The sequence below is a fragment of the Netta rufina genome, assembly GCF_964035555.1.
Source record: "Netta rufina genome assembly, chromosome: Z".
NCBI lineage: Eukaryota > Metazoa > Chordata > Aves > Anseriformes > Anatidae > Netta > Netta rufina.
This window is the reverse complement of record NC_140126.1, coordinates 8,287,761-8,309,748: the sequence shown is the minus strand read 5'-3', so window position 1 is coordinate 8,309,748 and position 21,988 is coordinate 8,287,761. Positions and strand designations below refer to the sequence as shown.

General features: G+C 40.0%; 1 protein-coding gene across 1 annotated transcript; it reads left to right on the top strand.

Annotated features, from left to right (window-relative positions):
• The first annotated feature begins 972 nt into the window (after positions 1-972).
• AMACR (alpha-methylacyl-CoA racemase) lies at positions 973-20,787 on the top strand. The gene is made up of 5 exons (XM_084305543.1): positions 973-1,291; positions 3,573-3,716; positions 6,609-6,769; positions 11,611-11,797; positions 19,769-20,787. Exons 1-5 carry the CDS (start codon positions 1,009-1,011, stop codon positions 20,176-20,178), a joined length of 1,185 nt encoding a protein of 394 aa, XP_084161669.1. The 5' UTR covers positions 973-1,008; the 3' UTR covers positions 20,179-20,787.
• Positions 20,788-21,988: the final 1,201 nt, after the last annotated feature.

Here is a 21,988-nt window from a genome sequence, read left to right as displayed (position 1 = left end):
AGACAAGCTGTGGATGCCGCAGTGCTCAAGGCCAGGCTGCACGGGGCTTTGAGCAACCTGGTCTGGTGGGAGGTGACCATGCACATGGCAGGGGGTTGGAATTAGGTGGTCTTTAAGGTCCCTTCCAACTCAAACCTTTCTGTGATTCGATGATGAGACAGGAGATATTTCTGGCTCAAGCTCCACGATGCTCCTGATGTGCAAAGGCTGGGCTGATGGCCCTCACATGCATGATCTTCCCTTTACGGCACCACTGAGCTAATAATGGCTCCACATGGGCAAGATGTGAGCAGTAAAACCTTGGTTAAGATCTGTATTTAAAATCTCAGCAGCAAATTTGCCGCGAACAGCTGTGCCAGCCCTGTCTCAACCAGATAATCTGGTCCTGACCAGCTATTATGAAGTGTTTGAGATGTTGCTATCCTAGCTTTGGGCACTGCTCCTCTAGCAGAGGTTACAGCTGCTGTAGCAGGACCAGACAGGCCAGCTGAACGGCAGATCTGGAGGGAGAAAAGAAAACAAAAACAAACACAAAGGAAAATGAACAAGAGTTTTTATCATCTCATCCACTAATGTCCTGGAGTGTGGGTTTGAGCTGTCAGGGACCCTCCGCAGCAGCTTCACAAGGCCAGGACAGACAACCGGTGTGGAGCTAGCTGCCCTGTAAACCACAGGGATTTTATTTTGTGTGTGTGTGTGTGTAAACTGGGTGTTGATTTTCACATTCCTTACTATCCGCCCAACTCTTGAGCCGCGAGGGATGGCACCCCCGCACGCCTTAACCTGACTGAAATCCTACTGCAGGCGTGGAAACCTGAAGGCGAGGCGGGGAAACTTGCCGCTAAGAAGAGGCAGAGGCAAAGGGGCAGAGGAGCACGACCCGTCCCCACAAGCCGGGGACGAAGTACAGGGGTCTCGGCTCCCCGCCCTGCCCCGCCGAAGCGCCTCAGGGCGCCGCCCCGGGAGTCGTCGACCCGTTGTGGCCGCTGGGCGCGGCGCCGAGGATCGATGTCTCGGCGCTCGGCAGCCGCCATCCCCGCCATGGCGCTGAGCGGGCTGCGGGTGCTGGAGCTGGCCGGGCTGGCTCCGGCCCCGCTCTGCGGCATGATCCTGGCCGACTTCGGGGCTTGCGTGGTGCGGGTCGACCGAGCGCCCCGCTCCGCCGTGGCGGTCGACGTGCAGGGCCGCGGCAAGCGCTCCTTGGCGCTCGACCTCAAGCGGCCGCCGGGCGCGGCGACTCTGCGGCGGCTGTGCGGAGGGGCGGACGTCCTCATCGAGCCCTTCCGCCACGGTGAGGCGGGGCCGGTGATGGGCGCCCCCCCACACCACAGCGGGGGGTGGGGGGGGGCACCGAGAGGGTCGTAGGGTACAGGGCTGGGGGGGTTTGGGGTTAGTTTGTGGGCTTTTGGGGTGTCACGGGGAGGGAGTAGGCGTGATGGGAGTCGGTTTCCCGTGTTTGGGTGGAAAACGGCTGGGATTGGTGAAAGGGTGGTGAGCAGCACCGAGGTGAAGTCAGGCTGGCCGAGGATTGTGTGGCAGATAGTTGTGTGCCACAGAGCAGGGGGGGTGTGTGAGCCTGGGCAGCGCTGTGTGCGGGCCTGTTGGTGTAGTTCAAGTCCCATTTGTAGGGTTAGTGCCTTGGGAAGACGCAGCAGGCATCAAGTCTTACTATTTCTCTGCACACAGCAGCTCTCTGCCCTCATAAGCCCTGTGCGGGCATTCAGCTGATGCTCATGCATAGGGTGTGCCTCTGTGTGGTTTAGGAGTTCAACGACACGGGCTTTTCATTCAGAAAATGGGTTTATGAGTATATTTTGTTGTTGGTGGTGGTGTTTTTTTTCTCTCTGAAGTAGCGCAGAGAAAGTAAGAAATTAAATTCAGCTTTTTGTTGTGAATTGCCTCCTGTTTTCTAACATTTTTATTGTTATTATTTAATTTTTGCATATAGTGGAAATTTCCATGCTCTTTGGCTTTATAAACACTCGCTTTTATTATCTGGTAATGCAGATAATTTTGTAACAAGACATTAAAGTTTACAGGTCTGTGACCAAACTAGCCAAATCTGTGATCCTCCAGCATGGAGCTGGTGGAAGCAATGAGACAATGAGGGCCCAAGCAGCAGGAGAGGTTTTTTTAAACACACACATACCATCGACCTTTGAACAGTGATTTTGTGGCACCAGTGGTTATGGGACACTCAGTTCTCACTTGTGCTTTTGGGAATTTTGCTCACACATTAACGAGGCAGTCACCAGAAACTAGCTTTTGAATTTGTATATATTTTTTTTTTCTGTGTCTTTGCTGTCATGTAAGCAGATTTATGAACTGAATGTATTTGGTTCTGTAAATAACTCTTTTTCATTGAAAGTTTAAAATAATAAAGCACTCAGACTGTTGCACTAAGCTGTTGTAGTTTTATAAAAGCCAGTCCTGAAGTCTGCTTGAAGCTTCATGTCCCTAGTTCCCATTTTAAACTATGAATCCTAAAAACTCTGCTCTTGCCTGTAGGGAGAATATTTTTTCCTTTAATTTAATTTTTACAATTTTCTCTTGGCAATTTGATGGATCTGGCTTCTCAGAATAGGTTCTAATTGTTAGAAATGTGTTACAAATTTCACCACTTCTCTCCCTAGCATTATCATTTGCCACTGCCCAGTAAGCAATAGAACAGAAGGAGATCTTAAGGAATTTGAAGATTTTATAGTCTGTAGTAATTGGTCCTGGGGCAGAATGGGCATTGAAGTTATGTCAGGAGAGTAGATTTGTTCCCCTCCAAACCATGTCTCTCTGCAGTCCCGTTACGGATCATAAGATACAGTCTGACCAACAGACACTGAGCCAACAAAAATCTGTGATTTATTTGCAACTTGTATCTGCTTCTTTTAAAGCCACTACTTTGGCATGCAAGATCAAAACTTTATGCTTGATTACTGTAGACCCAAGCTGACCAAACCTATATTTCATTGATTTCTAAAAGTTCCTTAGTGTCTGCATTAGAAAAAAAAACATTTTCTTTAATGTAATCACTGCAAATAGGCTTTGGAATATATGGTGGCATGGCCCGTTTGCATCGGTGAGGTAAAAGATACAGGAACACACAGTGTACTGAGAGGCTAACGTGATGAGGAAAGTATATTCCAGTGAAAGGTGGAAGCAATTTCAGGTCATTTTAATGTGGAAAACGTAAGAGTCTGCTATTTTTTTTTTGTTTGTTTGTTGTAAAGTAATGCCTGCCTTTGGTAGCTTTCTTGCTCATTCAGTGGTACATAGAGGATAGCAAGCTAAACGGCAGGCTTTTGGGGAAGTAAAAACAGAAAAGAGGCTGAAAAAAAAAGAAAAGACCCTAAACTTTAATTTCCTCTTAATTGGCTTGCATACAAAATGTATACAGTTTGTCGGTAATTTGTAACATTCTGACTGTTACTATTTTACTATAAATACTGAATTACAATGTATTACTTCAGAAATTTCAATTCATTTCTGTTGTTTTATAATTAAACTTCGAGCCATCTATATTTTGTGTCTTATTAAAAATAAATGAAAATTAGGATTTTGTGCTTTGTCTTGTTAAGGTGTCATGGAAAAACTCGGTCTTGGTCCAGAGGTCCTTATGCATGAGAATCCCAGACTCATTTATGCTAGACTTACTGGATTTGGTCAGACAGGAAAATATGCCAAGTCTGCAGGACATGACATCAATTATGTGGCTTTATCAGGTAAGCTGTAAATTTTTCTGTTGAATAATTTTTTTCCCCTTATGTCAAGACTCAAGAATTTATTGAAAGATTCTTTGCAGATAGTTACAATTACAGAATCACAGAATTTCTAGGTTGGAAGAGACCTCAAGATCATCGAGTCCAACCTCTGACCTAACCCTAACAGTCCCCACTAAACCATATCGCTAAGCTCTACATCTAAACATCTTTTATTACCACTGGTTTAGTCTGATGAAACAGCTGAGCAGATCTGAAACGTCCCTGTCAGTGAAAGGAAGGTTTCCTTCTCCTTTACTGTGCTTCTCCCTGCTTGTTTCTCTCCACTCAAATCTGGAGCTTGCTTAACCCCTGTGTGAGCTGTCTCAGCTCCCTAATGAGTCAACAACTAAGTAGGAAAAAAGAGGATATTTTTCTGCCAGGTTATTGAGAGGAAGCAGTTCATTAGGAGATCTAACAAACACAAAATGTTGGTACAAGAAAGGAAGAAATGCAGGCTGGACTGGACTGTTCTTTTTGGCAGCAGCAATGAGCTGTTAGGCTGGATCAGCATGACATCTCAGACTGTACAGTATTTTCCTTCCTTTATGTGCCATTTTATCTGAATAAGTTTTTTTTTTTCTCTTTAAAGAAAGGACTGAAGTTTTAATGTGTTTTTGTCTTTCTACTGGGCTTCTGTCCTAGGAAATCTTTTTACAGTCCCTAAAGGGCTGTAGACTATTTTGTATGTGTTTGTGAGCAGGTGCTTTAAAGTAAAGAAAAACTAGGCAACCTAAGCCATTTGAACATTCTCATGTTCTTTTCTTTTCTGCTATAAATATCTCTAATGATACCAACTGAAGGGAAAGGAAGTTTAAAATGAAGCAGTTTTGACTGCAGCGTTATGTTTCCTTAAATTACTGTTGACAGAATGCTGATTTTAAGTATCATAATTCCACAGGTATGCAAGAAGAAACAATAACAAAAATACCCAAATCTGATGGTAGCAATCACTGTGTCATCAGTGCTGTCATGCATGGTCCTGTTTACTGCTGTTCATGCTGCTTTTGTCACTGCCCGCGAGGGAGGAGAGAAAGTGGGCCAAAACTTCTCAGCTGCCCACTGCAGGGTACATTTCTTTTAGCCCCAGAAAAGGGCCAAAGCAGAGGTGCTGCAGATGTGATACGGAATCACCACCTGTGAGGGTCTACAGTGTTGTGAAGTTTTGTCTGGGATAGGCTTGGTCTTCCCTCATTATGTAAGATTGTCAGGAAGTCAAAAAGAGTGAAAGACACCTGGCTTGGAACAGTTGTGACTTCATGCTGAGATGATTTCAAAGTATTATGATAATTTGTTATTAACATAGGTAGAGAGTCAAACATTATTGTCTATTGCTGTCTTAGGCTGTAGTACTTCCTGTTTACAAAAAGTGATGTTTCTGTCTCTGGAGCTGATGTAATCAGTATTTTAGTTGGCGCTATCTTACATCACTAAAACTTAAGTCATTCTGTATGAAATTCTAAAGAAATAGGACAAGGTATTTGGGATGTATCAGTCCTGAAAAATGAGATCTAACATCGTAATTTCTTAATGAGTGTTGGCTTTTTTCAAATAAAACTGGCTTGCATTAGAAACTCCAGATACAAGTTACTGTGTTAACTGGATGGTGCCCGTGACAACCTTTAGACTGTTAAAAGAGAGATTTTAGTCAGTGACAGGGCTTTATGCTTGTCCTATATGCTCTACAAACTTCTTTACACTGTGAACTTGTTTGTGTGAGTATTGTTTGCACTTAGGAAGTGCATTAGACTGTAGCTAACTAAACAATGCTTTACCATCATGCAGTTCTTGAGAAATTTTGACCATGTGTGTTGTGAATCTCAGACCTTAGGCTATAGACTTAGAAGAGACATGACCATATGCAGAGTTTCGTATTTGCCTATGAGGCAAATAGGACTTTCTTACCTATGAGGGAAGTACAAAGAGTGAAGTGACAGTAAAGAAGCTCCTCAGAATGGCAGAGAAATGCCAACAAATTCAGAGGCAAAACTGCCTTTGCTCTATCCTCTTTCATTTCAGCATAATTTCTGGCATAAACATAGTTTCCCTGTGTCTATGTTGCATGCAGTCAGAGGCAACCTTTGTATGTTATATTCATCCATACTTCTGATATACAACCTGTTTTTCAAAGCTACAGTGGGAAGAAAGGACAGAAGTGCAGTTGTCAGTGTGAAATCTTTTGTTATGATTGTTAATTCATGGGTTATGTGCACAGAAGACTGTAAATCTGATTTAAAAATTTACCGAAGTTGCTTGAAGCACATTCATATTGCCTAGTGAATTCCTTTATGGTAGGTTCTATGCGTGTACAAAGTACTAATACAGAATTATTGCATTCATTCAAGTTTTTGTATGAAATTTTGTCCTCATAGAGCCAAATGATCAACGGATTATCTATAAGATACTATCTATTTTATTAATTTATTTAATTAAATGCATATTCACTAATATGATTTGAGATACTCTATTAATAATTTTGTGAATGAAGGAGTAACTATTTGGTAAGACAGAGATGGAGCTGAATGAGAAACTGTTGGTAGAAGTTTACTTCACAGAATCACAGAATTTTCTAGGTTGGAAGAGACCTCAAGGTCATCGAGTCCAACCTCCAACCTAACGCTAACAGTCCCCACTAAACCATATCCCTAAGCTAACAGTCCCCACTAAACCATATCCCTAAGTCTAAACCATATCCCTAAGTCTAAACCATATCCCTTCCACCATCCTTGTTTACTTCTCACAGCTTTTATTTACTCACATAGATTGAAAAGAACAAAAATTTGACCATAAACATTGCTTTCTACATTTCTACAATTAACTTTATACTTAAGTTTGCTTTGTTTCCTCTACTACCAGGTGTGCTGTCAAAGTTAGGTAGAAAATCTGAAAATCCTTATGCACCAGTCAATCTTCTGGCTGATTTTGCTGGTGGAGGTGTGCTCTGTGCAATGGGCATTCTCATCGCCCTTTATGAACGTACCAAATCTGGCAAAGGACAGATCATTGATGCAAGCATGGTAAGTTTTCTCTTGGGGAAGTGTGTGGGGGGTGACTGGATTTGTTTTGTTTTGTTTTTGTTTTTTGTTTTCCAACACTAAGCCTGTAAAAGGAAGGAGGTTGGAGCTAACAGTAAGGTTTAAAACTGAGAGGTTGGAATGGGAAAGTAAGTCATCACATAAACTGGCTATACCTTTATTGAAAGCAGTTTTCACAGGTCACTGTTGCCATGACATCCTTACAACATGGGTGACATAGTGCAGCTCTTCCCCTGTGCCGTTCCCTGTGTTTCATTTTACCAGTCTATCTTCTTCAAAAAATGTTAGCTCTATATATTTCAAAACTAACTTTGGGGTATGGAAATATAATAATATAACAGCCAAAATGTTGATCCTAATAAAATAAAGAATTGTGGTAGCTTTATTGAAGATAAATTGTGGTAGCTTTATTGAAGGTAGCTTTATTGAATGTGCTTATGAGAATCACAGTTCCCAAGAAAAATTAATGGCCATGGATAATTGCCAGGGAGAGCAATTTCAAACACTTCGAAGTAATATGCTGTAAAATAAAGGCTAAATTTTGTGCTTGCTTAATAATTAATACTAGAGATTTTTTCAGTGCAAGGCCACCCACTTACATATAGGGGAAAAGTATGTATGTACATTTATCTTTGAAAACTATATTATCTTCATATGTGCTCTCTCCCCTGCCCCCCTCCGTTCTCTCTCTCTCTCTGTCTCTGTGCAATTAAAATTTGACCTGCCTTTGAGATGTTGTAATACAAAATTTGACCTGCATTTGAGGTGTTGTAATACAGTGTAGGCTATCATTTAGATTGTAAATATAATTTTTTCCAATTTACATAATTCTTTTTTCAAAATTCTTTCATTGAAGAGGTCTTGAAGGAAAAAAATAGCAAGAGGTGCTAGCTACTTTGACTTATTTTGCTTAAGTTTTTGACAGGTTCAGGTGACATTCCTCAGAAGTAGGCCATAGCAGTATTGTCCTGATGAAAATCTGTGCAAAACTGGTTTAGTGTTTTTACCCTGGCAGTAGTTATTAGTAGTTGATTGCCAAAATGAGAATCTTACCAAGCGAAGCTCCATGAGTATCTTGTTTATTTTTTCGTGTGTTTTTTTTTACAGTAAGATGAAAGATGGGTAAGGGATTGTGTTTAGTGAATTCACAGATAATGTGGATGTGGGAAAAACTACAATCATGTTGGATGACAGGATTAGAATTGAAAATGACCTTTACAAATTATAAAATGACCTGAAAAACATGGCTGAAATTTATCAATTCTGCTGCTTTGTAATTTTCTTAGGCAGAAACAATTAGCCGCACAAATATAGTGTGAGAACAATTGGCTGAAGTATGGTCCTGGGGGTTTGTAATAGTCACAAGCTGAACATGAGTCAACAATATAATGCTGTTGTGAAACACATACATACTGTATTAGGGTGCATAAACAGGAAATAGTCCCAGCAAGGTTTCTTAACTAAGTCTTGTCATCTCATTGGCATTTTAAGGCCACAGGAAAGTACAGTTTCTGGCATTGGCCATCATCCTTCCCCCCAGAAAATCACCAATTTGTGGGGGTCCAAGGAACACAACAAAAATGATTGCAAGTCTGAAAACATGACCTAGAAAGGAAGGTTGAGAGGGTTTGTGTCTTTATGAAAAGAAATGATGAGTTTCAAATACTTAAAAAGATGCTTCTTCTGTTTTAGAGTAGAACAGAATAGTTCAGTTGGACAGGACCTTCAAAGATCATCTAGTCCAACTGTTTGGAGTATTAGTTTATCTTCACTATTGGCGATTTTAGTCATTAAAAGAATTTCCTGCAAGAAGAATCACTCTGGGTCTGGTACTATCCCATGTTCCAGAGTTCTCATTAGGACATCTTTGGTCGTGTGTGCGTTTTTTTAGTTGTTTCTTTGATTTTAAAGCCTGCAAACCTTCTCTCCTTCATTTTTTTCTTGTTTCATTGTTAACTGTGGAATATACAGTTCCCTGCTGATTTTCCTGGTGTCCTGCAAAATGGATGGAAGTGTTGCTGGATGTATTTTTTTCTGGAAAGTTGTTATGAAAGGCTTGACTTTTATTTGAACAGACTTCCAATGAGACAGTTGATGAAAAATATATGTGCATCATAAATAGCAGACAGTTTATTTAACTGTTTTGATGAATCTGTTTTTATTTCTAACTTTGTTTCCTGGAAACAGAGATTTTTAAAATCACAATACTGCGCTATTGGAGCTGTCATTTCATTTTAACATTCTTTTTTATTTAATAGGCATATTAAGTTGCTGTACAGTTTTGTTAGTCTGGATGTGCTAATGAGTCTGACACATGGTGGAATTTTCTAAGGTAGAAGAGGGAAAATGAAGTTATTATTTTTAGCAGCTTTGTGTCCTCAGAATTACTTCAGTTTTTATCTTACTTCATGGATTGTTAAACTGACTGTGTTTGTTTTGTCTTTTTATTGCACTGTAAATTATTCTCATCTAAAATAGCATTTTTTTTTTTTTTGTCTTTGAGGCTAGTTTGACAGAATTTTCCTGATGCAAGAATTTGTTGTATATCTTTTATTTCTAATCAATGTGTTGAAAGCTAAAAAGTTGTCTTGGAAGCACTCTAATGAACTGTAATATACATAAAATAAACTCCTCCTAGTTAGTGAAGGTAAACTGATTGGAAAGGAGAGTATAAATGATCTTGCCAAGGGATGTTTTTGCAGAATTTGTTCAGTGTCCTGTGTTACTGTTGTGCTGCATAGAAAAGCAGACACTGGGTCCTGCGTTTCACCTGCATAGCTCAGAACCTGGTCTGAACTGCTTCGTGTTATTTGCTGTCTCTTCTCATTGACTCTGCAAGAGTTATAGGTTTCTGTGCCGTGACCCTGGTAGTTCCCACACGCTGCATGGGACACGGGACAGATGCTGCGATACAATACAGTAGGCACAACGATGCAACTGCACTCTCACACTCTTCTGGAACAGAGGGATGCGAGACAGGGCAGCACTTGAGGTTCACTCAGAATTTAGACGCGATCTTCTGCTGACGGTAGGCATCTGACCAAGAATGACTCACTCTTTGTGAAAAGACAGCCACAGGAAGATCATGATAATCATCACTTGCATAATAGTCTCATGGTGAGAGCTGTCCACTGTCTGACAGAAGGCTGGGGTTCCATGTTTTTCTCAGCCTGGAGGTATTCAAATCCAAAACTCCCACATCCTAAAAAGAGTTCCTCAATCACGAGGATAGATTAGGTTGGTGTGCATTTATTCTCCGCTTTGTTTGAAATGTTTCACTCTACAGAAGTACCAGAAGACTCACGGAGCTAATAGAGGTCACCCAGTGGGACAGTGCCTCTGGATTCTTGTCCCTACTTCAGAGGCAGCTTATGCTTTTAGGGAGTCATTAAATGAAACGTCTAACTATAACTGTAATCGCTGTACAGTTGGCTAAAGGGGAACCTTCCAGTGTTACACTTTTCATGTTTTAAAATAAAGTTTAAAAGAAAGACCACATCAGTGTGTGTGGTGCCATTTGGAGACATGCCTTTAGGGATTTGGGGCAGATGCTTGGCGCCTTTCATCTTTGAAATGCAGCAGCCCTCAGGCAGAATCTAGCTGCCATTTGCCCAGCTGGGGGTATTTCTGAAGTGCATATCCCAGTCCAAAATAAAGGAGCTATTCTATTTAAAGTGTCTACAGGGTTGGTAGCATGGTAGATTGTTGGTGGTTCTGTCAAATTTTGGCACTAAAATCTAATTTCTATTAAGAGCTTATTCTAATATTGTTCTAGTTTGTTAATATCCTTACTTGCATTTTTTTGTTATTAGGAGCAGTGAAAGATAAGATCATCAATAAAGCAGGCACATCTGCAATTATTTTGCAAACATGCAGAGGAAGGTACATAGTGTTTTCTTATAGAAACGTAGGGCAAAATTGTTCCAGCATTTGTGGCAGGAACTTGGGAAAGAGGCCAAGCAATACGTATTAAACAAAGAAGCTATAGTGCTTCAAAGATTTGCATATTTTAAATTCTCACTTAGAAAGGTAGAAATGAATAGATATTTCCCCATGAAAAATCAGTAGCTTTTTATTTTCATACATGGACTGTTAAAATTAGGATGACTCCAGAGGAGGCCACAAAGATGATCAGAGGGCTGGAGTACCTTTCCTACTAAGACATGCTGAGTGAGCTGGGGTTGTACAGCCTGGAGAAGAGAAGGCTTTGGGGAGACCTTATAGTGGCCTTCCAGTGACTAAACGGAGCTGCAGGAAAGCTGGGGAGGGATTCTTTGTCAGGGCCCGGAGTGATAGGATGAGGGGGAATGGCTTTAAACTAAAAGAGAGGAGATTCAGATTAGACATCAGGAAGAAATGCTTTACTCGGAGGGCAGTGAGGCGCTGGCTTTGGCTGCCCCATCCCTGGCAGTGCTCCAGACCAAGATGGATGGGACTTTGGGCAGCCTGGGCTGATGGGAGGTGTCCCTGCCCATGGCAGGGGGTTGGAACTGGATGCAGTTTAAGCTTTCCTTCCAACCCAAACCATTCTGTGGTTCGAGAAACTAGGAAAATGTGTTGAAAGTGTGTGATGCATCTGAAGCTGCATTATTACATTTATACTCCTTATTCTTTAACTCTAGACAATTTTACATATGCAATGCAAGTAGTACTTCTAAATTATAAGAAATTAAACTGCTTACCAGAAATTTTGACATAAATCCTGACAAAGGACAGACCTTACCGTAAGTTTTTGTTGTCTTGTTTTATGTAGAATTAAGGTAATGTGCCAGCGAATTTACTGAAGCTATTGTGTTTTTGGTTTTGTTTTGTGTATCTTTCAGGTAGAAGGAATAGCATACATAAGTTCTTTTCTGTGGAAAACGCAAAGTTTAGGATTCTGGAACAGACCTCGAGGTGAGAACTTACTAGACAGTGGTGCACCATTTTATGAAACCTACAGGACCTCTGATGGAAAATTCATGGCTGTTGGTGCTCTTGAGCCCCAATTCTATGAGCAGTTACTAAAAGGTAAGTAGCTTGGAGTAGTTATTTCACATCAGCAAAGCATGATCGAATGAGTGCTTTAATACTTTGTTTTGATTCATGACATCAGTTATGTTGATTTCTTTGTAAAAGCCAAACACTTTTCAAAAACAATTGGGTAGTGTGGTAGCAGTTTAACAGATTTTCTTCTAGCAGTTGATTTTCTTTGTTTTTCATCCCTTCTTGACCTTATCCCCAGACACTACACTTAAATTAAAAATTTTCTTCTGAAATTACAGCAGTGGTAGTCTGTGATCAGGCTTAAGAACTAATCAACTATTTTTTGATACTACTTTATTCAGAGGCAAGTAAATATGCCTTTGTTACTGCAAATAAAAGTGCAAGCAATTTCATTTATTTCTGCTATTAAATTTTTAAATAAACTATTTTAGAAATGAATGCTAATTGGGATATTTTATAGTATTTCCTAATAAACGAGAACTTTTTATAATATCAAAGCTTTATAAATTATTTTCCATCACAGAATTGAGTGTTTTTTCTGTCCAGCTATGGATATGATTTTTATATTTGACTAAAGACTTTTAAAATATTACTTACCTGTTTGAAAAATTAGAATTGGTCATGGTACTTCTAATATGTAAGAAGTATGTAAAACCATTAGAGAGTGTCCAAAGGAGGGCTATGGAGAAGGTGAAGGGTCTGGAGGACAAGACGTATGAGGAGCGGCTGAGGCCCCTTGGTTTGTTCAGCCAGAGCAGAGCAGGCTGAGAGGAGGCCTCATGGCGGCCTGCAGCTCCCTCACGAGGGGAGCAGAGGGGCTGGCGCTGAGCTGCCAGAGGACAGCAACAGGGCCGAGGGAAGGGCACGGAGCTGGGACAGGGGAGAGTCAGGCTGGGGGTTAGGGAAAGGGCCTGCACCCAGAGGGTGTTCGGGCACTGGGACAGGCTCCCCAGGGCAGTGGGCACAGCACCAAGCTGCCAGAGTTCAAGTGTTTCAAGCACCCTCAGACATAGAGCCTAAGTTGTCCTGTGTGGAGCCAGGAGATGGGCTCAATGATCCCTGTGGGTCACTTGCAACTTGGGATGTTCTATGCAAAATCATTAATGCATGTAGTCAAAACAGACACACGCCAGTGCCTCTTTACCTTTGAACTTTCTGTGTACTTTGTGTTTTTGATCAGATGTGCTTTTAGCTTCCTATTGGTTGTTTCATTTACAAAAAGATTTCTTCTACTGTGCTCCTTTGGTATGTTATTATGCTTTTCATACAGAATTTGTAAAAATTTTGAAAATTCACAAAATAATTAGGGATATATTTTCTGTTTCCAGTGTTCTGCGTGTGAAATATATCTAAAGTTCTCAGTCTAATTTTAGTTGTGCTTAATGAGTAGGAGTACCAACACAGAATATACATGAATTGGATGTTCCCAGACGGCGTTATGTATACTGCTTCTTAGTATGAATTGCTTAAATACGGTAAATCTTTGCTGAGTGAGGGTGGCAGTGGAGCAGCTCCTTATTGATGCTCAGTTTGTCCCCACTGGTTGTTTCTTCAATTGTAGGGGGTATACCTTCTCACGGGCAGTTACTGTCAGCTCAGCCCCAATCAGCTACATTGTGCTAACAAGCGTAGCCAATGCCAGGACCTGCACTTCCAGGAGCTTTTGAAATTCAGGAGCATGATTAAGACAGCATGAAATGAAGGTATGGAGTTGTGAGATGGGATGTGCCTTTCCAAAGAAAGTTCTTGAACATCAGTGGCTGTAAATGGCTGTTCCTCTGTGTGGCTAAAAAGGGCTGTTCATTTGCAGAGAGGATCAGAATTGTTACATATTGGTATATGAAATTCATAAGGCAGACTCACAGAGTGATATATCCAGCATTACGTATGGCACCGAGATCAGATGCCACGTTTGGAAATGTAAGCCATCTTCCTGGCTGAAGATGGTGGTATTCCTCTCCTCATTGCCTTGAGAATAATTTTTCTGTTTTTGAGCTCCAGATATAAGCTACCTTTTCTTGAAAGAGAAAATACGGTTGCTTATTCCACGCTTAGCAGCTCTTTGAAATGTTATTCTCATCCAATCCCTTGGGATTTTTGGATATATATATTCTTTTTGATTGCAAGAAGTAGTTGGAGAACAAAAATAAATATAAAACTGTATCAAAGTAAAATTGAAACCCTTGTTATGGAAGTTAGGGAATTGGAATTCCAGTACATGTCCTTAGGGAGAATGCCCATATTAAATACAATGGAAAAAAAAAAAAAGAATAAAGCTGATTACTCAAACACCCATATGTTTGGCTTGAAGTGATCAAACACTGGCCTGAAGCATTTATGGCTGCTGTATTTTATTATTCTCTGAATAGTACTTACTTCTAAGCTGCAGGAATGGGAAAGAGTCTATCCTTGTTCTTAAAACAACAAATTCTGCAATGAAGTCAGATGTTGGTTTGTTACTATTCCTCAGAAAGCCTTTGCCGGACACTCTGGCATCCTGTGTTGATTGTTGCCACAGGGTGAGGACTAAGCCTTTTCTTTGTCAGCTAGCGAGCCAGCCATGTTATATGAGAAGATCCCTGTGATGAATGAATCCAGTGTTAAGGCAATATAACATGACCACTGACCAGTTTCTGTCTTATCTGGATAACTATTTCTTGAGGAAAATGCTGAAATTCTGTTTTTCTCTATGTGGTTTTTCAGAAATTTAGAGCAGAAACTATAAATTCATCTGCCTATATTGGGACATCATTCAATCATTCAGCAACATTAATTTCATGCCTAAAAGTTTTCCGTCTGCTTAAAATGTACATAAATGGCTTGTTTTTCAACGGCTGAAATTTCAAAAACAGTTACTCCACCAATAAAGAACCCATGTACTTAGATGTAAGTAGGTAGATGATGTGTACTCACAGATGCACCTGTGTTTCAGTGTGCTTCTGTCAAAAATTCAGCATACAGACTGCAGTCTTCATGGAAGTGCTGCTTTTTGCCTGTTTTTTTTTTTTTTTTCAACTTTTGCTTATTTCCATTCACTAATTTTTTTTTGTTTATTCTGTAGAAGTGTGTTGTTTAAAGTATCAGATGTTTGCACAACAACGAGCTTAAAATAAGGGGTCTTCATTATATTTGTGTGACTTGTTCTGATTTCCATATAGAAAATAATTACCCCCTTCAGTAGCTCTTCTTGCAGCCTTTCTGAAGCAACAGTGGATTAAATTCAAACAGCTGGTTCTTGTGGCTTAGGGATTTTTTTTTTCCCTTTCTGGGGTATCTGTTGCAGAAATTCAGTTCAGAATTTAAGCCTGTGAATGTTATAGGGAAGAGAAAGCTGCTCGTGAGAACTGTATTGCTATTTCACAAACCCAAGGAGCTTAGACTTGAGTCGTCTGTTTAAGGCATTAACTCCATGCTTTGAAGTAGATTTAAATGGTATGTTCCAGTTACAGTTTCCATAATTTTATTTCACGTTCTCCCTCTCCTCCCTTAATTCTGGTCATTTTTCTAGTAAACAATTTGATGCTGTTCCAGATAAAATAAATTCAAAAGCCACTTTGTCTCTCTGTCCATACTGGGAGAACAGGTTACTTTTCCCACTCCTATATAATGAGAACACGAGGATTTAGGTGTTGGAGAAGTAATGGTCAGAGATTTAAAGAGTGCATAAGTGAGAAGGGAACATGATTTCTGAACCAGCTGTCAGTGCCCACAGAATTTAATTGAGCAGAAGTGAAACTATCTTCCTTTTGCTTTGAGTTTACGTCATTGTTTTCCTGCAGAGTGAGGAGCTCAGTGGATCTGAGTGCAGTTAATGAAATAGTGAGGAAAGTTTCTTCTTAAGGATCTGCAGAGGGAAATTTACTAAGTTTAAGAAAATACAGTATCTTAGTTTGAGATAACTGTTGGCTTTGTGGATTGTGCTCGGCAGAGAAAATTAAATTTCTTCTTACCACAGGTTTATGAAGTTAAAGAAAATTGGTTATATGAGAAACTGAAGCTATATAAAATAGATACGGTAAATAATTGCTGTAATAGCTGCAGTATCAGGAGTTGTATTCTGATTACATTACAGACTGTTTCCTGTTCACAAACATGCTGTAATCCTTTTGCTTATATTAATTTTATTACTACTAAAGTCGGCCAATGAATAATGAAAATACCTTTGCATCTTACAAGAAGTCAGATGTAGGGAACATGTGCTACTAAGGTTAAGTCTCAATATTTTGATAAAAAGAGACAGAATGTCTTCCAGCAGACCTGTAAATTGCTTCTGCAAGTTTCTCTTAATTTTCAGCAGTACGTGCTTAGTATTGTTGTAGCCAGTCTAGGGGAAGCATGCACAACACAGTAAATTTCATATATCAAGTAAAAGCAAAGGTTGCTTCTGCATTATAATGTGGCATAAGTTCTGCTATATCAGATGAACTTGGTGTAAATTTACAGTTATGTGAAAAGCAGAAATAGCCACTGAAGTTCTGAACAAGTATTTAATAATCTTTTCACTACATTGTATGTCTTCTATTTAAAAGGATGGAAAAATGTAGAAAGCACTTGAAAAATACAGTTTATGTGATTATGAAGGATTTCCATGGAGCTTTCCATTCAGTGATTTAGTGATTGTGTACTGTATTAAAAATCCATTAATGTACTGAATTTGTTACAATGTCATTATTAAGATGTGTAAGGTGGACAAACAGTTTCCTTCTTATGTTTTAAACACTCTTGTCACACATTATGTTAAGTTTTACTTGAATTTGTTTATCACGATATGCCTTACATTTTGTACAGGAATGTAGCAGGGCCAGTTTCTTGCTGCACCAAAACATTGACAATTGTTACTATTATCCATGCAAACCTGGAGAACAGCTGTGGGTGCTTTTAGTGGCACTCTGGTGTTAGTCTGGTAGTCTATATAAACTGTCACTTTCTAAAAATATTATTTCAGAAGCTTTAAGCAGAGAAAATAGGTGCCTAATTTTATTACAGTTTGTTCATGAAGTTCTGCAGAAATAGAGTAGCTTTAATAAATAATTTGTAGATGTATCTCTCAATTAAGGTGTGTCACACTCTAGAGTACTGCTTTCAGGGTTCCCAGCATAAGGACATTGACCTGTTGGAGCAAGTCCAGAGGAGGCCACGAGGATGCTCAGAGGGCTGGAGCACCTCTCCTATGGAGACAGGCTGAGGGAGCTGGGGGTGTTCAGCCTGGAGAAGAGAAGGCTCCGGGGAGACCTCACAGCAGCCTGCCAGTGCCTAAAGGGGGCTACAGGACAGCTGGGGAGGGACTCTGTGTTAGGGAGTGGAGTGACAGGGCAGGGAGTAATGGTTTTAAACTAAAAGAGGGGAGATTTAGATTAGATACAGGGAAGAAATTCTTCGCTCCGAGGGTGGTGAGGCCCTGTCCCAGGCTGCCCGGAGAAGCTGTGGCTGCTCCATCCCTGGCAGTGCTCAAGGCCAGGCTGGATGGGGCTTTGGGCAGCCTGGGCTGGTGGGAGGTGTCCCTGCCCATGGCAGAGGGTTGGAATTAGGTGGTCATTAAGGTTCCTTCTTTAAGGTTCCTTCAAACCCAAACCATTCTGTGATTTTATGATTTAAGGGAGACGTACAACTATAGCATTACAAGGAGACTTACATTTTCTTTTTCAAAAACATTACGTCAAGGCTGTACTAGAGTAGGTTATTAGGCTTTTTTAAACAAAAATCGCTAGATGGAAATCTGAGCAAGAAAGACTTGGAAACAAGTTTTGATTGCTCTACCAGATATTCTTTGTAAAGGATATTTTGTTTTTGATTATATTGGGTGAAATATGTCGTTCTGTGGTATCCCAAACAATTCTGTGCTGTGTAATTGTTTCCTTGTTGACTCAGTCACTCCTGCTGTGATTCTGTTCATCTGCACCACAAATGGTTAGCACAAGCTGGAAAATTAGAAGCTTTAGTGCTTAAATGCTGTCAGTTCATACTATTTAAAGTTGAGCTCTTCAGTGGTCAGTGGAAAATGAGCATGTAATACTAAATTCCAGGTTCTACATATTGTTCTATTTTACTAGAGCATGTATGGCTAGATTCAGCCAACTTTCCATCTGGCATGGTCTTCAAATATAATTGTGTAATGGGATAATAGTAGAGCGCTATTCATACTGAGCTGACTAGTGGAACCCAAATATAATTAATAAGCAAATCAGTGTTTATCAGACAGTGTTTCCAATAGACAAGATTTCATGCACCGAGACAGAGTCTCAAATATATGCTGTTGCTTAGCTTTAACTGTTGTGGAAGATAAATTTCCCTCATTTCCTGGTTCTTAGGTAAGCTGTCCAGCACTGTTCATCTTCAGTACTATACTTTGAAGATTTTGTAAGCATCATTAGGTTCAATGTAATTCTGGATACTTAACCATTATGAGTAATCTTTAGTTGATCTATTTTTGAAGATGATATGAATGGTTATAAATAGTAGATTCCAAGTTTAGAGATTTAAGGTGCATGTGACATGGTAACTTGCTTAGGACAAATGTTTGCCTTGTAGTGATACTTAACCTGATATCTTTGGGAATCTCTGATAAGATGTGAGGATTCTTATTCTGCCTTTGACTGTGTTGATTTGTTCTAATTTTGAACTATTTCAAGGCAGTATTTCTGGATCTGGAGATTAGCAGTCTCTCTGCATCATACTTTTTGCAACACCAAAATTAAATTTCAAAGCATGTGTTTCTTTTCAAAGTTACTATTTAAGAATCTTGTCAGCAACAGTGAAACTCATTTTGTATTAACATACCTATATAATTCAGAAGAGACTGAGACCCAATGATGTAACATAGTAGAGATAGTAAGGAAAAAGGAAGATATTGAAGAGCAGAAGCCTGCATGTCGATCTCATGCTGTTGTGTCTCAGAAGGGGTGTGTGTACTGCATACCTGGTGGTCCATGTGAGTGTCCTTCTGGGAAGCTGGGTTCTTAAGCGTGAGTGTGAGGGCTGCGGGTTTCACTCGTCCAGAAGAGAAGCAGCAGGAGAGTTTGAACGTGGGGACCATGCCGAGGAGGCGAGGGCAGTAGATGTTGCTGTAATCTGTTTGGACTGAGGCAGTCCAAAGAAGCATGTCAGTTAGCCTGCAGGCACCTGCTGCCAAGCTGCCTTGTTCACATCAAACCCAAGCTTATCCATCCACACCATCTTCTCATCTCCAGCATGGAAATACTTGGTCATGTTGGACTCCAGGCAGCTTCTGTGACATTGCTTCTGCGATAGAAATTGTTGTCAGGACAAAATGTGATCTTGAGGCAGCTGCTGCTCCTCTGATATTATAAATTGCAGAAATGAGCATTTATGTGAACTTAGTTCACAGAACCATAGAGTCATTCAGGTTGGAAAAGACCTCTAAGATCATCTAGTCCAACCTTTAACCTAGTACTGACAAGGCCACCACTAAACCATGCTACGTTTACACATTTCTTGAAAACCTCCAGGGATGGTGACTCAACCACATACCTGGGCAGCCTATTCCAATGCTGCATAACCCTTTCAGTGAAGAAACTGCTCCAAGTATCTAACCTAAACCTCCCCTGGCGCAGCTTGAGGCTATTTCCCTTCGTCTTACTAGTTAGTGCTTGGAAGAAGAGCCCGATCCCAACCTCACTACAACCTCCTTTAAAGTAATTGTGAAGTACAATAAGGTCTCCCCTGAACCTTCTTTTCTCCAAGCTAAACAACCCCAGCTCCCTCAGCTGCTCCTGGTAAGACTTGTTCTCTATGCCCTTCACCAGCTTTGTTGCCCTTCTTTGGACACGCTCCAGCACCTTGGTGTTGTTAGGAGGTGGTAGCTGATACAATTTAGTGTAATGCAAATAATATAACACTTTATTTTCCTGATCCCTACTCCCCCAGTCATAGATATCCCAATGAAGTTTTTTTGTTTACTGTGCTCTGCTGTGTTGGACTGCCTGCAGAACGAAAGCTTCCAGAGAGACATGCTTAGCTTTGATCTTCTTCTTTCAGGTCTCGGGCTCGATTCAGACAAACTTCCTGATCAGTTGAGTTTCTCTGACTGGCCTGAAATGAAGAAAATGTTTGCATCCATATTTGCAAAGAAGACACAAACTGAATGGTGCCGCATATTTGATGGAACTGATGCCTGTGTGACACCTGTTTTGTCCTTTGATGATGCTGCCTCACATCAGCATAACAAACAAAGAAGTTCTTTTATCAAAAATGATAGGGAAGAGATAAGTCCTAGACCTGCTCCTCTACTTTCAAGGACCCCTGCTGTTCCATCGCTTAAAAGAGATCCTTTTATAGGCGAGCACACAGAAGAGATACTCCTGGAATATGGATTTACTAAGAACGAGATTGCTCAACTTTATTCTGACAAAGTAATAGAATTCAACAAACCTAAAGCTAATTTATAATCTCTGACTATGCAAATCAGACAAACTTCAGGCTGATGTAGTAAGATTTTATGTATTAAATTTAATGACATGACAAATAAAAGTTTGTGTGCTACTACTTTTAAATGATTGAAGTTTTAGATTTAATGGGAGTTACATATTTGTGTGCTGGGATGGTTTGCAGTCTAGGATGATAATGAAATTGTGTTCTCAAGTTCTACACTATTTGCCTTAGCAAGCAGATGTAAATCCTCAAAATATTTTAAAAATACCATATCCTGTGAAATGGTTGGTTCTTTTGACTCATAGTTGATCCATTGCTTTGTTGTGTTGTAATTACCTGAAGGCCTTACCTTTTCATAAAATATAGTCATATACTTCCTAAACATATGACTGTTTACTCATAGATTAAAGGGGATTTTTATTTTTCTCTGTTGATTCATTTGCTTTACCATGCCAAAACAATTACACAAATAACGCTGTTTTCTTGTGTATTGCTGTAGAGTTACAATGATAAAGTAATTGTATTTAAAATTCTGTCTACATTTTCTTTATGCAGTTGCCTGATTATATTAGATTTAACATTTTAGTTTGCCTGAAAAGTAATTTCAGAAATAAATTTGTTATTACAAAATATCTGCCAAGTATTAATCCTTTTCTTTCTTTTTGGAAAAATGGTAGGCAACTTAGCTGCATTGGTTTTAAACAATGGTTGTTCTATGGTGGTTGTCATTTCCTTCAAATTAGTCATTTGAAGCAGTCTTTGCTCTTTCAACACAAATATAAATATGTTTTTAAAAATAATTAGCTATATGGTCTCAATACAATCATTAATACAATGTGTCAGGAATTAAGGGGGGGTTAGGGTTTGTTTGTTTTAGGGGGTGTGGGAGAGTGATATTTTCAGTGTTTACATTGCTGAAGATTAACTCATTGCTTGCAAAGACTTCCAAAGCTTATTTTAGAGATGTCATGCCAAAATGTCAGCATTGCTACTACCAAAAATCCTTTTATATCTTACTACACAAACGCCTGCATAGAAGGAGGAATTATTTAGTAGGTATTGACAAGTTAGATATACAATTAAACAAAAGTATTTTAAGTTTTCAGCAGATAATCACTCTGACGAATTGCTGAGTATTATGCACCTTTGCCATATATCAGAGAATATCCTATGTTGGAGGGGACCCGCCAAGATTATCGAGTCCAACTCCCGGCTCCACACTAAGATCTGACAGCTTGCTTAGTCCCAAATGCATCTGCTTGTGTTGGCGGAGAATCAACGTTGTCAAACTTACTTTACAGCACACCCAGGTTTTGACCCAGTATTTGCTGAGGTCAATATAAAAACTACTGCTAAGTTCAGCATAGGTTGGCTCAGCTGCCCGTGTCAGGTGGCTGACCTAAAAGGTCAGTGGTTTTGGTGGTCACTATAGGGGACACAATGGGGTTTAGTGTGTCACTATAGATTTCTTCTAAAACCTTCTGTTTTCTTGCCAAAAGTTTATGTGGCAGGTGAGACTGTTTCAAAACAAAAGAAAAACTAAGTGATCCTGATACCCCTTTGTTTTTTAGAAACCAAGAAAATAATCAGTTTATCGAGGGTGGCACAGAGCAGATGCAAAAAAAATATTCAGCAGTTGCTGTTTGACAGACTTCTGTCAAGCTGTGTGTCTGTCACCAGCACTAGAACAATAGGTAGGCTCGCTTATCTTCATCAAGTGCCTCGAAATCCTTTTCTGGATATGCGATTATAGATTTTTATTTGTATTTTTAACCCTCCTACAGGAATTCAGCCCTCCGGCACGCGGGTTGTTTGCTGAGCAGAGAG